General features: G+C 55.7%; 2 protein-coding genes across 11 annotated transcripts in view; one reads left to right on the top strand and one right to left on the bottom strand.

The window, feature by feature from the left end:
- Nucleotides 1-1,937: 1,937 nt before the first annotated feature.
- SNAP47 (synaptosome associated protein 47) overlaps nucleotides 1,938-25,349 on the top strand; it is a 52,635-nt gene continuing 29,223 nt past the window's right edge. For 3 of the 7 annotated variants that reach the window (XR_008509404.2, XM_024248242.2, XM_024248252.3), the window contains exons 1-2: nucleotides 8,904-9,020; nucleotides 21,105-21,646. Coding sequence is in view for 5 of the 7 variants with exons in the window: in XM_024248242.2 (XP_024104010.2) it covers nucleotides 8,931-9,020; nucleotides 21,105-21,646 (632 nt within the window). In the remaining 2 variants the exon portion in view is untranslated. Of the gene's footprint in view, nucleotides 2,120-8,900; nucleotides 9,021-9,233; nucleotides 9,252-9,891; nucleotides 10,074-21,104; nucleotides 21,647-25,349 lie in introns of those variants that run through there. The other 4 variants (XM_024248246.3, XR_010140326.1, XM_009236948.3 and 1 more) reach the window with 4 other exon arrangements.
- JMJD4 (jumonji domain containing 4) lies at nucleotides 4,639-8,944 on the bottom strand. 4 transcript variants are annotated; one of them, XM_024248236.3, is made up of 6 exons: nucleotides 8,533-8,944; nucleotides 8,168-8,333; nucleotides 7,411-7,536; nucleotides 6,918-7,185; nucleotides 6,387-6,533; nucleotides 4,639-6,079 (listed from the first exon to the last, which is right to left on the bottom strand). In XM_024248236.3, the coding sequence occupies exons 1-6, from the start codon at nucleotides 8,930-8,932 to the stop codon at nucleotides 5,795-5,797; spliced, it is 1,392 nt and encodes a 463-aa protein (XP_024104004.2). In that variant the 5' UTR covers nucleotides 8,933-8,944; the 3' UTR covers nucleotides 4,639-5,794. The 4 variants fall into 4 exon arrangements, with proteins under 4 accessions (XP_024104004.2, XP_024104002.2, XP_063581028.1 ...); XM_024248234.3 differs by having other exon boundaries at nucleotides 6,297-6,533; nucleotides 8,533-8,794; XM_063724958.1 differs by having other exon boundaries at nucleotides 6,297-6,533; nucleotides 6,930-7,185; nucleotides 8,533-8,794.

Here is a 25,349-nt window from a genome sequence, read left to right as displayed (position 1 = left end):
ATATTAAATGATTTTTGGCTGTTAACCAATCTTGTATTGGGAGGAATCCAACTTTGGCATGGGAGATAATTATTTCTATATGTTGCTGGATTCTGTCTTGTACTTTTTTGAAAAATGTTCTATCTTTAGTATGGAGACAAGAGTCACTCCTCTTAGATTCTAATCTGCCACATTGATGCCTAACTAAGCATGAGTCTGGGAGTGCCTCCAAGATGTCTAGTTGAAGTCGTACTCTCTGTGTAGAAACACCTATCTACCATAAGTCTCGCCATTCCTCCAAACCAACCCTCGATGCCACAGCATACATCATAAACTGTGATGCCCGTAGCACTATTTCAGTTGCCTGCACATTCCTTCCAGGACACATATACTTTTTCCCCAAAAATATATAAGCCCTGAGTCTAGGGGGTAACAGTGCAGAGATCTACCCGTCTTGTGGCTGCCCAAGACCATGCTTCTGTGTGTTCCCCAATAAATCACCTCCAAGTGACAAACTGGATTTGTCTGCCTCATTCTTTGGTTTCTCAGTTCCTTCTGTGTTTGGGAGTCACTTTGCATATATGGCCCCTTCAGAAAACACAGTCTCAAAACCTCACACCAAAGACCAATGACTAGCAGAAATTCTTGAGCTTGCAGGATGGCACATAAGAAAATAAACAACTTGCTGAAACCCTGAAACTCCCCCAGCTTGTGATATCAAGAAAAAAAATTGAGGGAGAAACAAACAGGGAGACACTGTCCCTACAAAAAGTAAAAATAAGTCTAGCGTGGTCGGGCATGCTGTGGTCCCAGCTATTAGGGAGGCTGAGGTGGGTGGGTCGCTTGAGCCCAGGAGTTCCAGGCCACTGTGCCCCAGCCTGGGCAACATGGAGTGAGGCTGTCTCTTAAAAAAGAAAAAACTGCCTGAAACCAATTGGAACCAATATAGCCAGCTGGAAATTCCACAGAATGAGCTTGTTGACTTCATGGCCTGAATTTCGATACATGTTTCATACTAACTCCCCCTCAATTTGCACATGGGACCCATGAGGTGGCATGAAGAGATAACTGTGCATACCTGGGAACTTCTCAGACCTCGTTTTCTTTTTCTTTCGAGACAGTCTCACTCTGTTGCCCAGGCTGGAGTGCAGTGGCACAGTCTTGGCTCACTGCAACCTCCGCCTCCCAGGTTCAAGCCAATCTCCTGCCTCAGCCTCCCAAGTAGCTGGGATTACATGCCTGCGCTACCACGCCCCGCTAACTTTTCTATTTTTAGTAGAGACAGGGGTTTCTTCGTGTTGGTTAGGCTGATCTCGAACTCCTGACCTTAGGTGATCCACCCACCTCGGCCTCCCAAAGTGCTGGGATTATAGGCCTGAGCCACCGCGCCCGGCCATTCAGTGTATTTTCTAATGTCCCTTTTGATTTCTTCTTCGACCTTTTCATAAGTTTGAAGTGCATTGATTGATTCCACATATTTAAGTTGCCTGGAGTTCCTTCTGAACAGACAGCAGCCTGCAGGGCTGGGAGAACGAGGACCTGGGGTTGTGCAGTCTGTGGCGCACAGAATCCCTGCTGGAGTCACAGGCGGTGAGTCAACGGGCACCTCCGGGCTAGGAGGTTTTCCCAGGCTCGCCTCATTCCTCCTGCACCTGCAGGGTTCTCTGGACCCTGGGCGTCCCGCTGCCCGGAACACAAGGGTAGGGAAGGGTTGTTACTGGGTTTCTTGGCTGGGGCTGCAGGGCCGGTGCTTGCCACCAGGGGGCGGCGGGCCCCGCTGTGCTCAGAAGGGACCTGAAGCCAGGGAAGCCCCAGGGTCATCCTGGGCCCCGCCGCGCGCCCTGCCTGCCCCTCCCATCCCCGCCCCACCTGGCCCTCCCGCCCCGGTCCCGCCTCCTTCTTCCCGCCCCTCCCCTCCCGATCCAGCCTCCCGCCCCCTCCCCGCCCCGCCTCCCGCCCCAACCTAGTGCCCGACAGGAAACTTCCCACCTGGCGCTGCCCCCAACCAAAGTCATGAGGGCAAGGCTCCGGTTCCTGCCCTCACAGGGTCCCAGAAGCAAGGGCAGTGAGGACCTGTCCGTCTCTGGCACGGGGTGTCTGATTCTCCTTCGCTGTGGCGGGAAGCTGGCCGGATTTGAAGGTAATACCCAAGACCCCGATTCTCGACAGAAGAGGCGAGGGGAACGGTCTCGGGAGCAGGCAGGCCCTGCCTCGGAGCCGAAGGCCTCCGATGGGAGCAGGCACGCATCTCTGAGTAGGGCCGCGGGGGTGGACACTCTGGTGCCTTCCTGCAGGGGACGGGGAGAACAGGCTGCAGAGGAAGGCCAGGATCTATGGGCCGCGGCTCCCTAGGCAGGGCCAGGGGTCCAGGCGGGGTCTGTTTGGGGCGTGGGGCCCCAGGTGGGGTCTATTTGGGGTGTGCGTCTGCAGGATTCTGCCCGTGGATTTTCCTCTAGCTTGGGACAGGGTCTGGCTCTCCCAGAGGAACAGCGTAGGAGCCCAGCTCCAGCTGTTTTCCTGTAGGTCAGAGCCTGCAGTGGGAGGGTAACTGGGGCCTGTGGAAGGGGACTTCTGGGGTCAGCCCCCAGGCAGGAGTGAGAGGCCCAGGCCCCTGGAGTTCCTGCCTCCAGGGCTGCTGACTTTGGGGGTACAGACCACAGGACACTGGACATCTTGGTCCCTACCCTTGGCTTCTAGGCCAGTGGAACGAGTCACTGACTTGGAAACCAGGGCCTGCCTTCTTTCTGCCTGGGGACCCAAGGTGCAGCTGGTAGTTGCAGTTCTGTGGGACGCTGGCACCATTACCTGCCACACCACCCACAGTGGTGGATGGGGGACAGGGCTGAGGCTGACACTCTGGAGCATGGATGAACACAGGGAAGGATGTGGCCTTGGATGTGGCTCTCAGGGATGCCCCAGACCTGGGATGTGGGCTTCAGGGTAGCTGGCCAAGGAGCTGCCCCTTCTGGTGGGTCAGCAGGCGGAAGGGCACAAGCATGAGGATGGTCTTGGTCCCTGAGGGAGGCACCTTCTCCGGAGGCCACAGCCCCCAGGATGCAGGGAGCCTGGCTTTGCCACAGCCAGCAACAACTTGACCTGGGGCTCCTGTTTCCGCCTCCATGGATTCCAGCCAATCACAATTGCAAGCCCAGGGCAGGGCAGGCACATGCTGGAGGCGCCCATAGGCCCCATCATGCTCCCTCCCTCTGTCCTCCCAGGCTAGAGTCTGTGCAGCCACAACAGGGCCTGACTTTTCCAGCCTTCCTGTGGGGGCCCACAGGTCCCACTCCCCAAGGAATCTGGGCCACTGCACGCCCTCACCCAGGCATGGTGGGGTGCACAGCCATTGTCCCCACACTTGCAAGTATATCCATCTTTGTGCAGCTCCCACGTAGCCTTAGGTCTTGAGCATCTGCATTGTTTCTCTGACCCCTTTCCTCAGGAACACTAGTTAGCTGCAGCCTGCCTGTCCTTTCTCACACTTGATAGGGATGACACGCAAAGGGCAGGAGATAACCACCGCACATCTGCAGCTCCTCACCTCGCACCCCAGGAGGCTGGTTCCCAGGGCGATGCGGCCTGTCAGACCTCTTGCAGAGGTGTGATTCCCTTTGCAAAGGCCCTCATATGTGCTGACACCATGCCTCTCCAACCCCGGACAGGATACCAGGGCGGCATACTTGGGAAAGGGGCATCCTGCCTGACACTTCAAACTGCTGTCTAGCCACACTGTGCACAGCGGCTGCCCCACAACCCACCTGGCCCTGGTGTCAGCATTTTTTTTTTTTTTTTGCCAACCTGGAGTGAGGTAGGCAAAAGGAGTCATGGTCGTTGACTATGGAGTCATCGATGCCGGCTGCAGTTCAGCCGTTGCCCTGTGGAGGGCTCTGTCTCCCCCCACAGAGCTTCTGGCATTTGCTTTTTTTGCTGCATCTGTAACAGCCCCAGCCTGAGATTCTCAATGCTTGCTTTACCAAGAAAAAGTGACTGAGGCTAGCAGGGCTCTCGGGAGTGTCTGTGCACTGCCTACTGACTGCGGAAGCATGAGGGTCTTCACATACAGTTCAGGAGCGCAGGACCAAGCAGCCTGGACGGTAATGGGCTGTGACCTGTGCTACCCTGAGCCGCCAGTTTGCATTGGGCCCTGGCTGCCCTGGGGTCCGCAGTGCTGCCCTCATCATGAGAGAAGCTGGACAGCTGGTGCCCACCACCTGGTGGTGCCCATACCCTGCAGGTGCTGGACCTGCTGCTCAAAGGGGAGCCCCAGCTCCGGCAGAGGCACCTCAGCTGCCTGCTGGCAGTGCCTGGGGCACATACCCCCACCCTTGGCCTCAGCCTGTGCCTGTGTGGTAGGGTGCCAAGAGGGCCAAGCTCAGAGGTTACTGGTGGGGCTAAACAGGTGAGCCATGCCCACACTCAGCCTGGACCTGATCCTGGAAGGCTGCAGCCGTGCATGTTTGCTACCTCCCCCTCCTCCACAAAGCACCTTTGCCGCCCGTGGTTTTGGCAGCGCCAACCCCATCTGTAGGAGGCCGGATGTCTCAGGGCATTCCCGTGCAGACCAGGGGTCCCTGGGAGCTAGCAGGGGGGCCCAGCATACAGGTCCCTGGAAAGCTGTTGGCTGGAGCGCATTCATTCGACAGACGCATATGAAGCACCTACTGTGTAAAGCTGCATTTGCAAGCACTTCACATGATTCACTGAACAGAGCAGACAGAAACCCCTGCCCTTGGGGGCTTCCATCATAGACAAGTGCCAGCGGCCCCACTGGATGCCACAGGCAGGCAATGTGCATAGCTGTGGCACGTGCTGTCCCTGCAGATTTGGATGCCTCCTCCCCTGCTGGGGTGGGGCAGCCAACCAGGGGCCAACTGAAAAAGTGCTGGACTCTCGGTCAAGGACAGGGCTGGGAGAGTGCCAGTCTCCACAAACTGTGGACCCACTAGAAGGTTCAGGCCTGGGGCATCCTCTGCAGGAGGATCCCACAAGAGTCCATTCCCCACCACAGGCCTCCACTGCTCACTGCTGTGCCTTGATCAGCCTGGACAAGCCCGCCTACACCTCCATCATGCCCAGTGTGAAGAGGGGCCAGGGACCCACCACTCCTGAGAACAGCATCCTTGGGAAGACCCAGCTGTGAGTGCACAGCAGGCACAGTCCCTCAGGCCCAGGTGAGGATTCAGCAGCAGATGGGATTCCACCCCATCCGTGGCCTCTCCAGCTGCCCACAGGCCCTGCAAAGGCAGGGAAGCGGCAAAGGCCAGCCCAACCCAGCCCTCCACTCTGGGTACCCAGAGGAAGGCACAGGCCACTGGTTCTGCAGCCCATCACCTGGAAGTGATGGAGGCCAACCCCAGCCCTGCCTGGAGGCCCTGGTGAGCTTGCCCAGCACAGCTCCAAACCCTCCCTGAGCCCACAGGGCAGAGCCAGGGGTGGCTCAATGGCCTGAGACGAGGGGACAGGGCTGGCCTATTAAGAAGAGCCTCCAGAGAAGGCACACCAGACACAGACTCCTGTCAGCTCAGGCGTCCTGGCCTAAGGAGGCAGGGCCCCCAAAAGAGCCAGGTCCTGGCACCATCTCCGAGCTCCCAGCAGGCCTGCTGCAGGTCAGAAGGGCCACATCCCATCTTGGGTCCCTGACCTCATTGGACCTCACCTAAAAACAGGCACCCAGGCAGTGGCCATGAACAGCCAGGCCACGAGCCTCGACAGGGGTGGGCCCCAGGTCACAGGGAGGGCGGTCTTTATTTCTGGAAGGGCCCTGGAGCAGGAGGCTGCCTCTCGTCCACCCGTCCTTCTATCCTCACGACAGGTGCTATGGGGCCGCAGCAGCATAAACAGCCTCTCTCAGCCGCTGCAGCAGCTCTTTGGGCTGTGGTGAGAATGCGCTGGTGTCCACTCTCTGGAAGTCGGGGTGCACAACCAAGGAGGCCAGCACCTCTGTGATGCGCCCGGCATCAAAGGCTGCCTGTTCGAAACCCAACCCAGCACCGTCCTCAGCGGCTGCCTCCCTCAGGACCAGGAGCCTCTTCTCAGCGATGACCTTGAGGAAGTGGTAAAACTCTTCAAAGTTGATGCCCGAGCAGGACCTCATGATGACCTGGGCAGAGGGAAGAGGCCAGTGAGCTGACACCATGGACACAGTCCAAGCTGCAAAGGACCCGACATGCACCCAGTCCCCAAGGACGAAGAGGGGACCAATAAGACAGAGGCACTGAGAAGCTGGGCAGTGACCAAGGGAGTCTGAGCCATGCAGCCTAAAAGCCTCCCCCAGGACTCAGCCCAGGCTGTCCCACACTCTCACAGCCGGCACCTACCCACAGCTCGGCCTGATGGCCATACCCGCCCTGAGCTTGCAGGCCTCCCAGGGACCTGGCATCGATAGCCTCCACGCGCAGCCACCCCACCTGGCAGTGGTGGTGCCAGTCAGGCATGGAGTCCCTCCACTCGCTGACCTCCTCCTGCACAGCGCATAGCTCCTGCTGCAAGAAGCGCCACATGTTGGCCAGGTTGAAGCCATTGATCCAGTTGTGGTTGATGGAGATGGTGTCATCCTGGAAGGGGCACAGTGCAGGCAGGCCTGAGCCCATGGCAGGTGCCCCCCAACAACCCACATCTCCTGCGCCAGGAACCCACTGTGGGGTCCAGCCCTCTGCAGCCAAGAGGGCCCTCCTGTCTCCCAGCAGGGCTTGCTCAGCAGGGAAGTGGGTGGCGGGCTCGGACCACCTCAGGCCACAATGAACCCAGAGCAAGTAGACCCAGGGACCGGCAGTGGGTGAAACAGAGGCTAGGCCTCAGCGACACCACCTTGTGAAGGGGTCAGCCTCACCCATGAGCCACCCCATTCCAGCCCTGCTCTCGCTGGGAGAGTGGGGAGGTGGTGCTGCCGTCTTCCTGCAGGAAGGCCCCTGATAGGGGGCAGGAGAGCAGCACATTACCAGGTTGTGCACCTGGTGGTGCCAGCCACTGGGCACAAACACCATCTCGCCCGCCTCCTGCGTGATCTCCAAGGGTGGGCCAGCAAGCTGGCTCTGCGGGTGCAGGTGTGTGTCGCAGAGTGCTGGGGAGGTGACGTCGTAGGGCAGGTTGCCGTGGCGGTCCCGCAGGGCCTCTTCCTGCCCTGGGGGGAAGAGGAGCCACTTCTTCCTCCCACAGACATTGACAGACCAGCTGAAGGAGCGGAAGATGTCAGCATGGAACGGGGACCTGCAGCAGCAAGAGCGCCTGGTTCATGCCTGTAGGGGCTGGTATGGGCTTTGCTTGGCACCCCAGAGGCCTGGTCCAACTGAAGGAGGGGTGGCCCCTTGGTCTCAAGGGATGGCACCCACTGTGAGGCCTGTGCCAAGCAGCCCCCCTCCTGCCACCCTGAGCCTCCTAGTCCGCTCTGTCACCAGGCCCCTTCGGATTCCACTCCCACATCCATGGCCTCACCAGCTGCCCGCAGGCCCCGCGTAGACAAAGCGGTAGTCATCCACATCCAGTGCATCCCAGAACTCATTCAGCCAGTCGGAGGAGAAGTACACAGGCAGGGTGAAAACGTCCTCCATCGGGAAGTCCCTGTGAGGAGGGTGCAAGGGCACCACCGACAGCACGTGAGGCACGAGGAGACTAGGGCAGCACGAGTGGGGCAACTGAGACCAATCGGCTCCAGTGGAGCTTCCAGATGGCTGCAGCCCCCAAAGAGCCCCAGAGCCTCCTCTGAGCCAGATGCTGCTGGTGGGGGAGGCGGGGGCAGTCTGACTACAATGGTTCTGCTTATGAGAAAGTACTGATCATGCCTATAATCCCAGTGCTTTGAGATGCTGAGGTGGATGCATCACCTGAGCTCAGGAGTTCAAGACCAGCCTGGGCAACATGGTGAAACCTAGTCTCTTAAAAAAAAAAAAAAAAAAAAAAAAAAAAAAAAATGCCGGGCGTGGAGGTGCATGCCTGTAATCCCAGCTACTAGGGAGGCTGAGGGGATCTATCTCAGAAAAAAAAAAAAAGGAAAAAAACCATATTGACCTCCCAAAGAACAACACTTGCAGCCATGCGGAAGACAATCCAGTTTCTTTTAAACAGATTAAAGTGCCTCACGGGGATAAACAGCTCCTCTTTGTGCAGCCAGGGGCCATCTTCATCAGAAAGGCCTCTGGGTTCACGGAGCACTAGGGAAGGCAGCGCCTCGGTGCGTCCCAAGCCCCATTACCTGCACAGGTGCCAGTCTTTGAGGTAGAGACAGCCCCTGGGAGAGGAGTAGCCCACCTGGATGTACTCTTTCCAGTAGGTGATGTAGTCTCTGAGAGGCATGTGCTCCTTGGGGTTCGAGTTGTATTCCTGGACCCCACAGTTTGCAACTGGTACAACCACGTCTCCTGAAATGAAAGTCAGGCACGGTCCATGCCATCTCCCTGGGCCCCGTCCTCACTCCAAACCGTCTGCAGAGGAACTCTCCAGGGGCCACGCGCCTGGCCTCCCTCACCCTCCCTGGTGCCCCTCTCTAGGCGGGGGCCTCCCGGGCCTGGGTCCCGCCGGCCTTTCCTCCCCGCCCGAGGTCTGCGCCCACCGCCCCACCGTAGGTCCGCAGCAGGTGGTCGAAGTCGGGCCTCCCCGCGGGCGTCACCCAGCGCCGCCGGCTGCCCCAGCCCTGCGTGAAGGCGCTGGAGAACACGCAGGGCAAGTTGGGCAGCAAGAAGCTCCGCACAAAGTCGGCGTAGGAGAAGGCGCCGGGCTCCGAGACGAAGGCTACCCGGCCCGGAGCCTGGCCGACGCCGGGGACATCGCCCCCCAGGCCTCGGAAGTGGCGGTCGGCGAGGTCGCGCGTCTCGCGGTCCATCCAGCTCCGCACGGGTCGAAGGACTCTCCTCCTCACTTCCGCCGGAGCGGAAACGGTGAGGACCAGCCTCGGAACCAGAAGACGCAGGTCGCCGCGTTTCTGCCCCACCAGCGCCTGGGGCTCTGGCCCTGCACGCATGCGCGCGGCTCGCCGCCGTCTTCACTGCGCAGGCGCCGAGCGGCCGAGGCGCCGCGGTCGGCTCTGGGGTGCATCTGGCGTCCCTCAGGTGAGCGACGGCGCTGGTCTGTTGGGGGCCCGGCTCAAGCCAAGCCGTAGCGTCCGCCCTCGGCTCAGTCCGCGCGCTGTGGCTGACCCAGCCCGAGCCCTCCTTCCCACATCCCCGGGGGGTGGGGGGTATGCGGGCTGCGCTGGGAGAGGGGCGGGGACAGAGGCGGTTCTGGGGGCGGGAGTGCGGCGGTGCGGGGGCGCCCAGGGATGATGGGACCCGGAGAGAACGGTGGGACCCAGAGGGAGAGCTGGGAGGCCCTGGGATGGTGGGATCTAGCGGAGATGGTAGGGGACGGTGGGGACCTGGAGAGGACGGTGGCACTTGGAGGGGATGGAGACAGTGGGGATCTGGAGGGGACGGTGGGACCTGGAGGGGATGGGGACAGTGGGGTCCTGGAGGGGATGGGGACAGTGGGGACCTGGAGGGGACGGTGGGATCTGGAGGGGATGGGGACAGTGGGGACCTGGAGGGGATGGTGGGATCTGGAGGGGATGGGGACAGTGGGGACCTGGAGAGCACGGTGGGGACCTGGAGAGGACGGTAGCACTAGGAGAAGATGGGGACATTGGGGACCTGGAGGGGACAGTGGGGATTTGGAGGGGACGGTAGCACTTGGAAGGGATGGGGACAGTGGGGACCTGGAAGGATCAGTGGCACCTGGAGGGGACAGTGGGATCTAGAGAGGATGGTGGGGACCTGGAGGAAAATGGTGGGAGGGCTGGAGGGGGCACGGTAACCTAGATGGGAGAATGGGGCCCACAGGGGACTGGAGGGCATGGCAAGGGGCCCCAGGGGATGACGTGTGTCTGGAGAAGATGGTGGGGAATGAGGGAGGGTGTGAAATGAAGGTGTGGTGGGAGTGTGGGTAGGGATTTGGGGCTGTGTACACATGAGCAGGGCTGAAGTGGGAGGACATCAGAGTAGTGACATGAGGAGTGTTTTGCCAAACTTGTAACTGGAGTTACCCCAAAAGTGGGGGCAAGGGAGTTCTCCACACTATCCTCAGGTGGGACCAGTTGGGATACCAAAGAAAGAAGTGCTAAATGCATGGTGAGCCCAGAGCAGTTTTTTGGGTTTTTTGGGGGGTTTTTTTGTTTGTTTTTTGAGACGGTGTGCAGTGGAGCCATCACAGCTTACTGCAGTTTCCACCTCCTGGGCTTGATTAATTCTTTAATTCTCCTGCTTCAGCCTCCCAAGTAGCTGGGACTACAGGCATGAGCCACTATGCCCAGCTTAGTTTTCTGGTTTTGTTTGTTCGTTTGTTTGTTTTTCTTGTAGAGACAGAGTCTCTGTGTTGCCCAAGCCGGTGTCGAACTTTTGGGCTCAAGCAATCCTCTTGCCTTGGCCTCCCTAAGTGCTGGGATTACAGGTGTGAGCCACTGCACCAGGCCCTGCCTGGAGCTTTTGTTAGGGGAACTTTCATATAGAGTGGGCTGCAGCAGTCCTCGAGATGGGCAGTAAGGGAAAAGGGATGTCCTCCCTAGGTATGTCTCTTGGAAGGGGTGTGGGTTATGGAGTTTATAGGAAGGTTTCAGGAATTTGGCTCAGGGCTAAGGTCATTTTCTTTGTAGTAAACCTAGATACTTTCTTCCATGCCTGGAAATGTTAAAGGCCCTGGATTGGGTTGAAGCCTGGTGGGGAAAACCTGTGGTCGGGGCACAGAGGGGTCAGGGTACTCTGTGATTTTCGGCCAGGACACAAAAGTGGGGCCATGGTGGACCCTATGTGATGTATGTCTTGGTGTGCTGGAGAAATCAGCTCAAAGCTACCTACATGGATGCAGAAGGGAAGATAGCAGATTCATTGCCCCCCGAAGCCTGGCAGGCTGTGTGCACATAGGCGCTCTACGAGAGAGTGCAGAGTTTGCGCAGCATTTCCCAGGCGTCTTGACAGGCAGGTGGAAGGAGGAACAGTTAGAACCGCTCATCTCTCCCAGAGAAATGAGAGGCAGCTTGTGCTGGTTTGCACACAGTGAGAGTCCTTTGAGTTAGGTTTGGAGGTCTGATGACAGTCTAGGGGCCATCAGACCATGACTGTGTCTTGTAAAATCCGGACACTGGGCTATCTCATTCCAGACCAAACAAAGGCATCCTAAGCGGGAGAGGGGCACCTGCCTTCCCTTTATGAAGCAATGGAAATGTTGTTTTATTTACTCTTATGAGTGGGGATATGGGAGGTTCTAGGAGTGCTGGGGCTCTGAGCCTTGCTGGAAGACTCTTTCCAGGGGGTGTGAGGTTTACCCAGGAGAACCGGGAGGAGCAGAAGAGGGAGGACCAAGGTCTGAGGAGTTGGAGGGGGGACTAGGAGGAAAGTGAGTTTTGGGAGTCTGAGTCCAAGTAGAGGTGGGATATGGGGGCAGGGACAGGAGGTGGAGAGTTGTTTTGGGGATTGTGTGTTCAGTATGTGCTATGGTCCCTTCCTGGTCAGCCCCATTGTGACTTGTGTGATCGCGGTATGCAATTGTTTATTGGGTTTTTTTTTACACTAGAGAATCAGAATGTCTGGAGAAGTTACAGTTGCAGAGAAAGAATCACCTCCAGTTCCATCCAGAGATGATCGGGGTTTTTTTGCTTTGTTTTTTTTTTTTGTTGTTGTTGTTGTGTTTTGAGACCGTGTCTTATTTTGTCGCCCAGGCTGGAGTGCAATGGCACGATCTTGGCTCACTGCAACCTCCGCCTCCCAGGTTCAAGTGATTCTCCTGCCTCAGCCTCCTGAGTAGCGAGGATTACAGGCGCGCACCACCACGCCAAGCTAATTTTTGTATTTTTAGTAGAGATGGGGTTTCACCATGTTGGTCAGGCTGGTCTCGAACTCCTGATCTCGTGGTCTGCCCGACTCGCCCTCCCAAAGTGCTGGGATTACAGGCGTGAGCCACCACGCCCGGCCGAGATGACCGTTTTTTATTTCCTGCTGTAGAGCCGGCTTTTCTACGTTTCTTCACACATTCATTCATTCATTCATTCATTCATTTTCTCTCTCCGCTCTTCTCTCCCCCTAGTCCTTGCCTATACGTTCACACACATGTATGCACACACACTCACACATACAGAGTCTCTTTCTCCATCGTGTATAATATACATATGTAAACTTTTGCTGCTTTTGGCCTTTTGTTTTTTACTTAACAATATGCTGTAACATCTTGCCACATATTGACCTCAATATTGACAAGTAATTGACCTTAATTGACCTTGCCACATATTGTTCCTTAATTGCTAGTAGTCATTTGATTTTGGTTGTGGTGCATGCAGATCAAGGGAGGCCAATGAGGAAGATGTGGGGAGCAGAGTGTTTATACTTGTCTCAAGATCTTGGAATATGGTTCCGAGTTTGCCTCATGGGGAACTGAAATTCAGGTGGGCATTGCCTGGAAGGAGTTCCTGCAGCTCCATGGTTGAGCCTGTTTCCTAAGAAAGGAGCATTTGGGCTAGCAGGTCCGCAGCTCCCTGAGATCACTGAGCCTCTAGGACTTGGTGGGAGATGGAGCTCTCATTCTTGAGATGGAACTCTGGTTTAGTTCCCTGGTCCGCAGGGTGCCCCCTCAGGTCAGTGTCACTGCTGTATACACAGGAGGCCTGGAGTGTTATCAGCTCTCATGGGACTGGAACATAGGCTTGTGTCACCCAGAGCGTGCTAGATCAGCCCTTGCATCGCTTGGGAATGGCAAGAAATCCACATTCTTGGGCCCCACACAGTACTCCATTAGGATGGTTTTTTGTTTTTGTTTTAAAATGGGGTCTTCCTCTGTCAGTCAGGCTGGAATGCAATAGCGCTGTCTTGGCTCACTGCAACCTCTGCCTTCTGGGCTGAAGTGATCCTCCCACCTCAGCCTCCCAGAGTGCTGAGATTACAGGTGTGAGCCACTGTGCCTGGCCAGGACTGGTTTTTAAGTCAGCACTTTGGAGAAAATGCAGTAAGCTTTGTACCGAATATGTGCTCCTCTGTCACTGTGTTGCATGCAAACAGCCCCAGTGAGCGTGTCTGCACTTTGTGGCTAGAGTTGAGAACCTCTGAGGGAGTGGAAAGAGGGTCTGGGGGGCAGGGGAGGGGAGCCTGGAAAGATTGGCCGCACCCTACAGCACCTGTGGGCACACACAGCCACCACTGTTCTCACTTAGCTTCTTGGTCGCGAGGTAGTGGAAGGTGTGCAAGATGTTTTTTCTGTGACTGTGGAAATTAACTAAAAATAAGTTGTTTACTGGGTACTGAGCCTCACTCAGGGGACCCTTGAGTGATGGAAATGCTGAAAGAGACCCATTGTACAGATCGTCCTGCGTGCTGAGCCGTCCCTGTACTGCAGACTTCCTTCCCAAGAGCGTCACTTGTGTGGGTTGGCTGCAGACACCCTTGGGCCCCTGGCCATGACCTCCCTGGAGGATTCAGCTGTGTGTTCTCAGGGTCAGCACGGGTCCCCAGGCCCACACCTGCACTGGAGGAGGCAGGTTGCAGATTGCAACAGGCAGGGACACCGTGAGGGCTCCAGGACCTGGACTGATTGCAGAACTATGTGGTACAGGAGGGCATAGGCACAGCCCTGTTTCCATGTGGTGTGGTTGTGGTCAACTCAGCACAAATTCATTGGGTGCCCATGGTGTGTAGCGGGCCTTGTGGCCCTCCCATGACAGTGCCTTCTCTAGTGCCGCAGTCATGAAAGCACCAACTCTCTGGAGTTTTGCTTGGGCCGTGGTGGTGACAGTGCCTTAGGAAGGCGGGGAAGCCCTCTGAACGGAGACCTGAGGGTGGAGCCACCAATGAGACTCCCTGGCGTGGAAAGGCTGCTGGGAGCAGAGGGCAGGGGAAGGCCAGGGCAGGGAGGCCACGGGTCCTGCAGAGTCCATGAGGCTGCAGTAAGGAACTTGGATCTCATTCCAAGTACACAGGGAAGGGCTTTGGGCAGAGAAGTGACATATTCTAATTCTGTTCAATGATTATCTCATTGACTGCTGGAGGGGGAATGGGTGATGGGGATAGGATGAGGGTCAGGAGGTTGCCTGACAGGTTGTCCAGGTATGGAGGGAGGGAGGACTGCCTTGGATGGTGGGACTGTGGAAAGTAACTAAAAGTAGATTGTTTCCTGGAGATTGAGTCTCACTCAGGGGACACACGTATGATGGAAAGACTGAGAGAGACCCATTGTACAGATTGCAGCGTGTGATGAGTGAGTCCCTGTGACTACAACTCCTTCCCCAAGTGTGTTGCTTGTGCTGGTTGGCCCAGACAATGCCTGTGCCAGGTCAGTGGTGTGGTCTTGGGGTGGAGGGCGGGAACACAGCTGCCAGGGCATGTTCATGGCATGTTTCTGTGGGGGGAGGAAGAGAGGAGTCAGAAGTCCTAGGCCCGTGGTGCCTTTACTGAGAGAGGAACTGACTCTGGTGCTGCTACACTGGGGTGCCCATTAGGGGTGGGAGGAGATGCCCAGCAGGTGATAGGGGAGGAGCTGAAGGGGGGGCTGTGAAGTTGGGGTGCCCGTTAGGGGCGGGGGCAGATGCCCAGTGGGTGGAAGGAGGGGCTGTGAAGTTGGGGTGCCTGTTAGGGTCAGGAACAGATGCCCAGCGGGTGATAGGGGAGGGGCTGTGAAGTTGGGGTGCCTGTTAGGGTCAGGGACAGATGCCCAGCGGGTGATAGGGGAGGGCCTATGAAGTTGGGTTGCCCGTTTGGGATGGGGGCAGATGCCCAGCAGGTGATAGGGGAGGAGCTGGTGGAAGGAATGTGAAGTTCAGGTGCCTGTTAGGGGTGGGGGCAGATCAGCAAGTGATCAGATGTCCAAGTTTGAAGCGTGAGGGAGTCTGGCTGGAGTGGGTATTTGGGAGGCAGCGGCTTGGGGGTGATGTTGAGTTTCTGGCCTGTGTTGTCTCAGCTGGAAAAAGAGGGTGCAAGGAGGAGAGGTTGTGCCCTGTGTAGTCAGGTGCATGAGGAGGCTATGGCCAAGGAGAGTGGACGCAGACGTTCATGGAAGTGGGGCTGGAGACCTGGAGAGTGTAGTGGCCAGGGAGCCAGGGTGCAGTGACTCTCAGCAAGGCCCCTCGGCTCATGGGCCAGGTCCAGCTACCACATTTTTGTAAGTGAGGTCCCGTGGGGCAGCACACCCTATGTTGGTGTCTTGTGTGTGGCCACTTTCATTCCACCCCAGCAGAGCTGTGTAGTTGTGACAGAGACCGTGCGTGGTCCTTCACGGAGAGTGCAGTGCCTGGCATGAGAGGGCCAGAGAGGTCTCGGGGCTGAGAGAGAGAGAGTGGGATCAGGGCCCCGGGAGGAGGGTCTGGCCTTGGAGGTGAAAAGGGACCACGTTCTCCTGTGGCCCCTGTGTGGGGCCAGGTGTGTCGTCGGGTAGGGGAATGGCTGGCCGGCGTGGGGGCTGTGTCCAAACTTGGGCTGCTTCTGATGTTCCATGGGGTGTCCTCGCTTCCGTCCTTGCACCGCATCTCCGTTGACTAAGGTTTTCTGGGAAAGAAGCCCTGGAAACCTGCAGTTGGAAAAGCGTGGCTACAAGTTTCTCTTCTGGCTTCTTCCTGGGTTGTTGTCAAACTTGAATACTTTCCTTATATTTATTGTTTAAAATGTGATAACGAGAAGAGGCTTGGTTGTTCATGTCCTAATTTTTTGGTCTTTTTTCCCTTCTTTCTTTTTTTTCTTTTTTTAAAGAGATGGAATTTCACTCTGTTGCCCAGGCTGGAGTGCAGTGGTACAATCACGACTCACTGCAGCCTGGACCTCCCAGGCTCAAGTGATCCTCCTACCTCAGCCTCCTGAGTAGCTGGGACCACAGGTGCACACCAGCACACCCAGCTTTCTTTTTGAATTTGAAACATTTTAGAGCTGGTGACCTTAGGTCTTTTAGTTATTTTAATGGTGGGTAAAAAGGTCCAGAAGGTGAGGTGATGTTTCCAGAGCTGTAAACTGTGCTGCAACACCAGTAACAGGACTTCTCCGGGGAGGTTGTGCATAATTTCCCTCCGCACTCCTGGAATACCTCCCAACCATGCCTGCTTAGCAATGGTTAGCACACGTTCACTGTCCACACTGTGTCTAGCTCTCTGTATAGAGGTGGTGGTGGTGAGGCATGGTCCCTCCCCTCAAAGGCCAGGTATGGCTGAGGTCTGGGCAGCCTCTTCAGCCAGGAGCATGGGCACAGCAACTCCAGGGCTGAGCAGGGAGGGCCACGGCCCCTCCTGTGGGTACTGGCTTGCCTGACTTTGAGGAGCATGACTGAGTTGGTGTAGTTTATCCTCCTCCTAATTCTGAGAAGCAGACATCTTTGTGTCCCCATAGTCCAGAGCCTGCTGGGTGGCCTTGCAGCTGCTGTGGCAGAACAGCGTCATGGGTCCTGTGTGTGGCCTGCCGGACCCTCGCCATGGCCCTGGTGGGGAGTGGGTAGCCCTGGAGGGGGCGGGTCCTGTGTATGGCCCACTGGGCCCTTGCTGTGACCCTGGGGGTGCTGGGGATGTAGCTAGGTTGACCATGGTACTGAAGGTCTTGGCGCCCTCTTCTGTGTCTCCTGAGGGGCCATGTGGGGTACTCAGGTGAGTATTCCCCAGTTGCAGAGGAAGGTGCAGTGAGATACCTGCTGCCTAGGGCTTCCTCTGGCCTCCTTCTGGTGGTGAGAGATGGTGTTGCCTAGGAAGGGCAGCTCTGGCCCACCCATGGATCTGCTTGGCCTTGGTGTGTGCTGCAAGCCCACCTGTCAGGCCCTCCCCAGAAGAGGAGGCCAGCCTTAAATCTCCCAGAGCCTTCCTGGGCAGAGAGAGTGCAAGGTGCTTTGTGTTTGTTGATGTTGGGGTTCCCTGCAGTCTGGCTGAGACAGGTTCTCACAAGGCCTCCCGTGGGCTCCAGCCTCCCTGAGCCCCGGCTCTCCTCTGTGACTGGGTGCTGTAGTCACTGCTGGCCTTGGCTCCTTGCTGCCCCTGCATTGCGTATTTGAGACTACAGAAGGCTCGCCTTCCCGGCAGTCCCAGGCCTTGCAGGCTCTTCCAGAAGGTTCTCTGACACCTGCTCCCTTCACTGCTCAGTGGCAGTCACAGGCCATGTCATCATTGCTGGTCTTTGAATGTCACTATCTGTCTGCTCCCCTGGACCTCCCTTGGTGCCTGGACTGTGTCCTGTGTCTCCTTAGATACCCATACCCTAAGAGCTGCTTTCTTGGAGTTGGGAGACGGGGTCAGCCAAGGTACCCTGGGTTCCTTGGGCTTTCACCACAATAAGCTGTCTACAGCATCCCTCGAACCCTGACATTTTTATTATTTCTAAGTCTCGTATCTTATTGTGTGTTGATGATAGAATTCTCTTACTTAATATAGCAGCTTCCTTTTCGGCTTCTCCTAATCTCAGGTACAGCCGACCCTCAGTACCTGTGGTTTGGTCCCAGGACCTCCTGCAGATGCCCAGTTCCCTGGTGTGAAGTGGCGTGGTATCACGTGTCCTCTCTGTGCATCCTGCCATCAGCCTTATGTCATCTCTGTCACTTACAAGCCTGCCACGGTGGCGTGCTGTGGGGGTAGTTGGTGCTGTGTTGCTTAGGGAATAAAGATAGGAAAAACAGTCTGTGTATGTTCAGTGCAGGGACAGCTTTGTTTTTTTTTTTTTTTAGCATTTTTTGACCTATGGGTTGTTGAATACACGGATATGGAGCCCAAGGATGTGGCAGGCTGGCTGTACTGGTGATTAGTGATCAGTTCACATGAGCAATGAGAGCTGGCGATCTGGACTGATCTACAGAGTGGACACCAACAGTTGATTGGCATGTATGCATGTCTGGGAAATGCAGTCCTGACCTTTCTATGGTGATTTAAGAGGAATACTGGGAGGTATTTGTGGAATACTTGAGCCACATCAGCATAGAAGTTAAATTCATTGTGCTGTGAAGGAGTCGGGTCATTTCGCTTTAATGTGGCCCCTTACTTTTGTATATATTGAGCACATTGCAAGTGAAGTTTCCTCCCCCTCCTCTCTTCCCCTTCTCCCTCCCTCTCTCTCCTCTCCTTCCTCCTCATCCTTCTGTGTGTGAGCTTTTGTGGTTAGTTGTTGTCTATGGCCAGCTCTGTTCAGATACTAAAAACAGAGAGACCAGTGGCAGATCCTGGGTGTGGCAACGCCCTGGCAGTCATGAAACAGGTGGATTCAAGAAAACGGCAGGCTCTAGGCACTCCTGCCGGCCAGGTCAAGCTAGTGCTTGTGGGTGCTCCTGGGTGCTCACAGGGATAGTCCTGCCTCGGGGAGTGGCTGTGCTATGCCAAGCACCTGGGAGTGCCCTGCTGACCTCATGAGGCTGTGGGGCCACACAACTGTCAGCCCCACTCAGGGATAGGGGCAGGAGGGAGGGGCTCGCTCACTTGCCTGAGCCCACAGCCTCGGGTGGAGCTGGTTGCCCTGACTCTGCACCTGTGTTGTCGGTGAGAGGAAGCGTGCCAGGATCTGTGTGGCCTGTGTGGCTGTGCTCTTCTCCCTGGGCTTTTGCCTGAGGCAGTGGTTTCAAATGCTCTTGGAATTGTAGCACCCAGCTGAAATTTAGTTCTGGTACACCTGTCATGCATGCGTTTATTAATTTTAATGTGATTTTCTATTGTTTGTTATAAACATCCAGTAAGCCTTTAATTGAACCATTACATACAGAAATACCAACAAATCAAAACAGAGCATGCAAAATCACAAGTGCACCCAGGGCAAGGGGTGGACAGAAGCAGCCCCACAGAGGCCCCTGCAGGGCCTTCCCCTCTCCCCAGGTGCAGCAATCTTCCTGACCTCTTAATGTTGAACTTTTCATGTGCTTACTTTCTAAACGAAATAAAATTTGTAGAAAGTCTTGATGTCCCCGAATAGAAACATCTTAGGGTGTTGTGAGCTGAGAGTGGGTGTGTGGCATTTGCTGCCTAAATATTTAGTGGCATCAGAGAGCAGTCTGGTGTGAAGGACCCACACCCCAGAGTAGAATGGCCTTGCAGATGTCATACACATCACCCAGGGGCTACATGGGTCTGAGACGGCTTCCACCTTCCTGTAGGAGGCCCCAGCCTTGATGGTCTCAGCCGTCTCGGCACAGCGGGCTTCCTGTCTGCCTGGGTCCCAGGTGGATGCTACACACATGGTGGATCTGTGTCACAGCTGGAGAGTCCCGGGTTCAGGAAATTCCCCATGCTGTAATGGGCATGTCGGCAAGACAAGCCTGCTTACCTCTGCCCCCAGAGAAGACGGCATCCTTAGTACCCGGCTCACATCCTCTCTCTGGCCAAGAGGGAGAAACCAGTCACAGCCCCAGGCTGCTCACCACGCAGGCATTCTGGAAAACAGTCTGGGCCGAAGCTGCCACGGACACTCAGGGATGTGAGGAGAGGTGCATCCCATCCACATCCACCCAGTCTCATTCTGTCTAGGCTTCCAGCGGGATTTCTCATTGATTAGCCTGGCTGGGACCAAATCTGTCCAGTCACAGGGCATTCAGTCAAGGCTGCCACCTCAGCCATGCCCCAGGGGCCCAGCTGCACAGACATCTGAAAGCCCCAAACATCCATCCCATTCACTCAGTAACAGGTTGTTGCCAAGGAGGGTAATTAATGAAATGGGGTCCTTCCCCTCTCACGACTTCCAGCCAGATGAGCAGGTGGCACCCTCCCTGTGCTGAGTGCCATGCCCCAGAAGGAGGGCGGGTGTGGGAGAAGGTGGGTGGGGGCTCTGTCTGTGGCCACATGGGCATTCTGTGGACTGGGGAGACTAGCCAGGCAGCCCCCACAGTCCAGCCACACCTCCTTCCCTGCAGTGGTTGCACACCCTGTGGTCTGTGTGTGACGACATATTGTGTGTTCTCAGATGGCTGTGTCCTCATACAATTAAGGTCCCATTTGATGCAAGCTCTTCAAATGCAGGTGTGGCTTTTCAGTGTGTCTCGTCTAGCCTTGTGTTGGGGACATGGTGTCTAGTGCAGCAGTTACATGAAAGACCTGGCTCTTAAGAGTGTAACTGCATGAGCTGCAGGAACCAGGGACTGGATCAGGATAGGTGGTACCCAGCAGATAATTTAGCACACAGTGGGACTCATGAATGTGCTGCCAGAATGAGGAGAACCCCACAGCCTCTAGCTGTGCCATGGAAAGCCCACACTTTTTGATGTCTGGGGGGATTACACTGGCTGGCTGTCCTGTTTGTATAAGTAAAGTCACGTTACAGTGAAATTCTGTGAGAAAAGTGGGAGAAATGCCACCCTACCCTTGGACCTTTCTCTGCTGTCAGAACCTTGGCGAGGCATCCCCGGCCTGGCTCTGGCCCTGGCAGAGTCCTGCACTCGTGCCTGGATCTCGCACAAGGCCCTCGTGTTTTCTTAACCTTACATTATCTGTATGATGAGAGAGTTGGGCTGCATGTTCCATGAGGGTTAGTTCAAATCTGTCATCCGAGACTTTCCAAACTGTACTGATAAATGTAGATGTGAAAACATGATAGGACACCTTCATTGCTTGCAGCTATGTAAAACTACATACACACAATAAGTTAGTACGCGTACGTGTTACTACTCAGTTCTGTAGAATGCTATAAGGTTAGGTGGGGTTATGAGAAGGGAAAATGCTTGTCTGCAGGATTGTTTTCTCTATGCAATGAAGTTGATGAATGGAAGTTTCCAAAGGAGAATGTGCATCTAGAGGGAACATCATGGCCAAAAGACAGCGCTCCTTGGAACGGTCTGAGAGTACATCCTGGGACTGAGGTCCGAGGCCCAGGGCCCTGGCAAAGTCTCCAGTGATGTCCTCCTCAAGTCTCGTCCAGGAGTGGACACTGATCCAAGCAGGGTGGCTTTGCTGGGTGCAGGGGCACAGATTGTGGTGAGGGGGATGACAGTGTGAACCCTCTGCCTGGGAGATGGGCATGAGTCTGGGACTCAGGGGTCCTGGTTCCAAACCAGCCCTCCTGCTCTGGCTGCTCCTCCTTCACCTGCTGAGAGGGTACATGGGCTTTGTCATGCAGCCACAGGTGGATAGAGAGTCAGCCATGTGCTGCAGCCTGTGTGAACCCAGAGCCGCAGGGGAGGCAGCATCCTTGTGGGGTTGCTTGTGTCTCCAGTCCATGGGTGACGGCACAGCATTACTGTCTCTTCTCCTTCAGAGGCAGAAGAGGCCTGGACCTTGGTGCACACAGACCCAGGAACAGATGAGCAGGGACGTTTGCATCCACACCTGGCCGTGCACCTACTACCTGGAGCCCAAGAGGCGATGGGTTACTGGACAACTGTCCTTAACGTCGCTGTCGCTCAGGTTCATGACTGACAGCACTGGAGAGATTCTGGTCAGCTTCCCCCTCTCCAGCATAGTTGAGATCAAGAAGGAGTCTTCACATTTTATCTTCAGCTCCATCACTATCCTGGAGAAGGGCCATGCCAAGCACTGGTTCAGCTCCCTGCGGCCAAGTCGAAATGTGGTCTTCAGCATCATCGAGCATTTCTGGAGGGAGCTGCTGCTGTCTCAGCCTGGAGCCATGGCAGACACGTCTGTCCCAAGGACCCGGGGCGAGGAGCTGACGGGACTCATGGCTGGATCCCAGAAACGCCTGGAGGACACAGCAAGGGTCCTGCACCACCAGGGCCAGCAGCTGGACAGCGTCATGAGAGGCTTGGACAAGATGGAGTCAGACCTGGAGGTGGCGGACAGGTGGGCTTGCTGTGTACACTTTGCAAGGCACACACAGAGTAAGATGCACATGTGTGGAGGCTCACAGGCACTGTTCTAGGCCACTGCACCATATTTGCACACATCCAGCATTCTGAGATCATGGCTGTGCACCTGCTGTACACGCTTAGTGGGTACTCACAGTAAGATCCAGCACTTGGAAAGTGAGGCTGTGAATACACTGTGCACTCTGCTGGAAACACACAGTGAGATCTGAGTGAGTGCTGGCTCACTGGGTGCCTGGCACCACTGCCGTCCACTGTACCATGCTGAGTCCACACCCAGCAAGCAGAGACTGTGCTGTGACCTCCTGTACACACTCCTCTGTTTCTGGCTCCTATGTGGTGATGGGGACAGGCCCTGGCCTCTGAGGTCACAGAGGGTGGAGTGAGGTCTGTCTTGATGACGGCCTCTGTTAGTGAGGTGTCTCCTGTCAGCATCTGTGGCTCTTATGTGGTAATGGGGATGGGCCCTGGCCTCTGAGGTCACAGAGGGTGGAGTGAGGTCTATCTTGGTGACAGTCTCTGTGAGTGAGGTGTCTCCTGTCAGCATCTGCCGTTTGTTCATAAGCTATGTTCTTCTGTTATGTTTCTTAGTATGAAAATCCTAGTGTATGTCCAGAAAATTTCTTCAGTTTGTTTAAGAATGCTTTTCTTTTTTCAAGTCCCATTTTTGCTTTCTGAGTCCTGCTGTCTTCTGTTTGGGTACTCCTTTCTTATTTGGCTTTCTTTTAGTGTTGCTATTCTAGTGTATGTTTCTGGTTTTTATCTTCCTACCATTTATCATTTGTACTTGTAATTTCTTAGAACTCTTTTGTGTTCCTCCAGTTTCCTGGAAAAACCTTCGGGTCTTGCGTCATGGCCTGAGCATCTTCTCTGTTTGGATATTATTAATAGTTTTGTTTTGCTTATGGTTTCTGGGTTTTCAAGGTGCTTGTTTATTGCCTTTTTTTTCGCGGTCGTTTTTCCTAAGATGGTTTGTGTGGGGCTGAGGTATCAGCCATGGGCCCTTTACTGGGACCCTCAGTTCCTCATCCTGGGGTCCCGTCTGGAGCGTGAGCCTTGCGGGGGCTGCTTTCTGGCTCAGGGGGTGCCCACTTGGGTGGGTCCATCTGGGAGCCGAGGATCTCCCAGTGCAATGTCACATGGACTTGTGCCTGTATGTTGCTGATTCTTCCTGCCGCTGCTGGGAGGGTGCTGGTACTCCCTCCTCATCACCCCATAGGGCTCTGGCATCCTAATTGCATGGTCTCGCAGCATGCCGCTGCTGGCATACTATCCACCTTCCTGGATTTGCCAGTCTGCCCACTTTTCAGTGTCACGCTGCCACTGTGTTTGTCTGTTTCCTTTGTCTTTGGAGAAGTGTGTGTTGAGTTTGCCGTCCTTTTCTGTTGCTCTCTGCCCCTTTTTTAAGGACATGTCCTTGAGAGCATGTGTGTGTGTGTGTGTGTGTGTGTGTGTCTATGTGTCATCTGTATGTGTATGTGTGTCTGTGTGTTTCTGTTTGTGTGTGTATTTGTGTGTGTCATCTGTGTGTGTGTGTTTCAGTACACATAGCTCAGGTTTTTACATGCTTCCAATTACTTTTATTATTTCTTGAAAAGTCATTTTGAAGCGTGTTGTTTCTCGTTTTGTGATTATTCGGAGGAAAGTGAGAACTTCCTCCCAGCACCCACAGCTGCAGCGGGGAGAACCTCTGTGTCCCTGGAATCCCGCCTTGGCGTTGGCCACTGTCCCTCAGCCCTAAGCTGGGGTCATATTGGTGCATCAGTATTGCATGCAGGTTAGTTGGACTGAGGTCACATCTTGTACTTGACTAAGAAGAGATCCTTTCTGTCAAAGCTTTGCTGGCACAAGGCTGGAGCCGGAAGATGACAGAGCCCCCGACAATCCCAGCTCCTCTGTGTAGATGGCAGGTGTGTGTTCTGCCCTGGTCAGAGTCTGCAGGGGGCCAGCAGCTGGAGCCCCAGGGACAGTTGCAGGCCTAAGGCCATGACTCTGTTGCTCGGATCAGTTCTTGTTCTTTTAAGGCCTTCAGCAGGTTGCACGGGGCCTGCCCGCATTACAGGCCCAGCTGCTTTCCTGGGAGTCCGCCAATTTCTATTTAATCTCATGGACACACACCATCACAGACATGTGCAGAGTAGTGCTTGACGACTGGGCCTCGTGGCCCTGCTATGTGGACACTAATGTGACCATCACAGCCTCCTGGGAGGCACATGCCCTGGCGAGCTGGGACTGGCCCTCTGCCCTCTGGCCTGTGGGGTTCTGGAGCCCTCCCCACGGTGCCTCCGTCCTGGCTTCTCCCTGCCCTGGCTCGCTGCTGAGGGGTGTCCCTGGGCTGGACTCTGAGAGTGTCTGCAGGGGGAGGCCTGGGGATATTCGCAGAGGACTGAGCCCTGGCCATAGGCGAGGGTGCTGCGGTCCTGGAGGGGAGGCTGTGGGTGCACAGTGTGGCTTTCCCTGCTTCCTGGGGTGTCGTCCTCCTCCCAGTCACAGACAAAACAAATGCCATGGAGAAGGAGCATCTTTTTCTGTGCCCAGCTGAGTTTCTGCATGGCCACATGGCATCAGTGCCAGCGTTGTGTGCCCCCAGAGACTGTGTAGAGGGAGATTGGGAGGAGGCTGCCAAGGCACACGATTATCCACAGCATGGACCCAGAGCCCCCATGTTTGCTATTGACTCCTGCTGGGAAATGAGCCGGGCACCAAGCGATGGGCCTGTCCCTTCTTCTGGAAATGTAGTGGGTGACCCAAAGACTGGCCGAGCCAGAGAAACAAGAGTTCCACCCACAGTGCCGGCATCTGACCAAGCCCCTGGGCCCCTTTAGTGCTCCCTGAACACTGTGGTCTTGATTGTGTGGTGAAGAAGAGCCCGCCCCATGTCGCCCACTCTCGTGGGACAGGCCGTCCTATGTTCACTTGCGTCGGCCTGCATCGCCACGTCTCTCTCCTGCTCAGCAGCTGTCTCCCAGAAGTAGCCTGCCACCCTGTGCCAACCCCACCACCTGTCCCACTACCTGTCCTGGCCACCGCAGGCCCCACCACCGGCCAGGCGCGCTCTCAGCTGATCCTCGGCACCCCCATTCTTGTGTGCCAAGGAGCATATCAGAGTGAGGCCCTGTGCCTGCCTGCGTTCGTGTCCAGTTCCTTCTTAGTGCTGGTGCTCAGAGCTCTTTCTCGCCAGGCAGGAGGATTGAGGTCATCAGCCTGGCAGGACTGCAGGTCGCAGTGTCGGAGACCACCTGGCCTTTGCCCACGCCGGTCCCTTCAGGTGCAGGCAGCCTTGGTGCCTTCCCCAGGCCCACAGGCAGGGCTCCCAGCCTCCAGGACATGCAAGAAACAGAACAGACACAAGAAAAAGACAAATCTGACACAGGATTTTGAAAAGCAGGTCAGAAAAACAATGCGAAGGAATGGGGCCAATTACATAAAGACTTGGGTTTTTTTTGTTTTTTTTTTTTGAGACGGAGTCTCACTCTGTCTCCCAGGCTGGAGTGCAGTGGCGCAATCTCTGCTCACTGCAAACTCCGCCTCCCGGGTTCCTGCCATTCTCCTGCCTCAGGTGCCCGCTACCGCGCCCGGCTAATTTTGTTGTATTTTTTAGTAGAGATGGGGATTCACCGTGTTAGCCAGGATGGTCTCGATCTCCTGACCTCGTGATCCACCCGCCTCGGCCTCCCAAA

Source organism: Pongo abelii, chromosome 1 (assembly GCF_028885655.2).
Source record: "Pongo abelii isolate AG06213 chromosome 1, NHGRI_mPonAbe1-v2.0_pri, whole genome shotgun sequence".
NCBI classification, from domain to species: domain Eukaryota; kingdom Metazoa; phylum Chordata; class Mammalia; order Primates; family Hominidae; genus Pongo; species Pongo abelii.
This window is presented reverse-complemented; position numbering and strand designations above follow the sequence as displayed.

Bases quoted from the DNA above. Each gene is read 5' to 3' on its own strand.
- JMJD4 (XM_024248236.3), bottom strand. From the start codon at position 8,932: ATGCGTGCAGGGCCAGAGCCCCAGGCGCTGGTGGGGCAGAAACGCGGC. The intron at 8,334-8,532 runs GTGGGGCGGTGG...CTTTCATTTCAG, and splicing joins CCACCTGCTGCGGACCTACG to GAGACGTGGTTGTACCAGTT. The intron at 6,080-6,386 runs GTGGGGTGGCTG...CCCTCTGCCCAG, and splicing joins ACTGGCACCACCACTGCCAG to GTCATCATGAGGTCCTGCTC.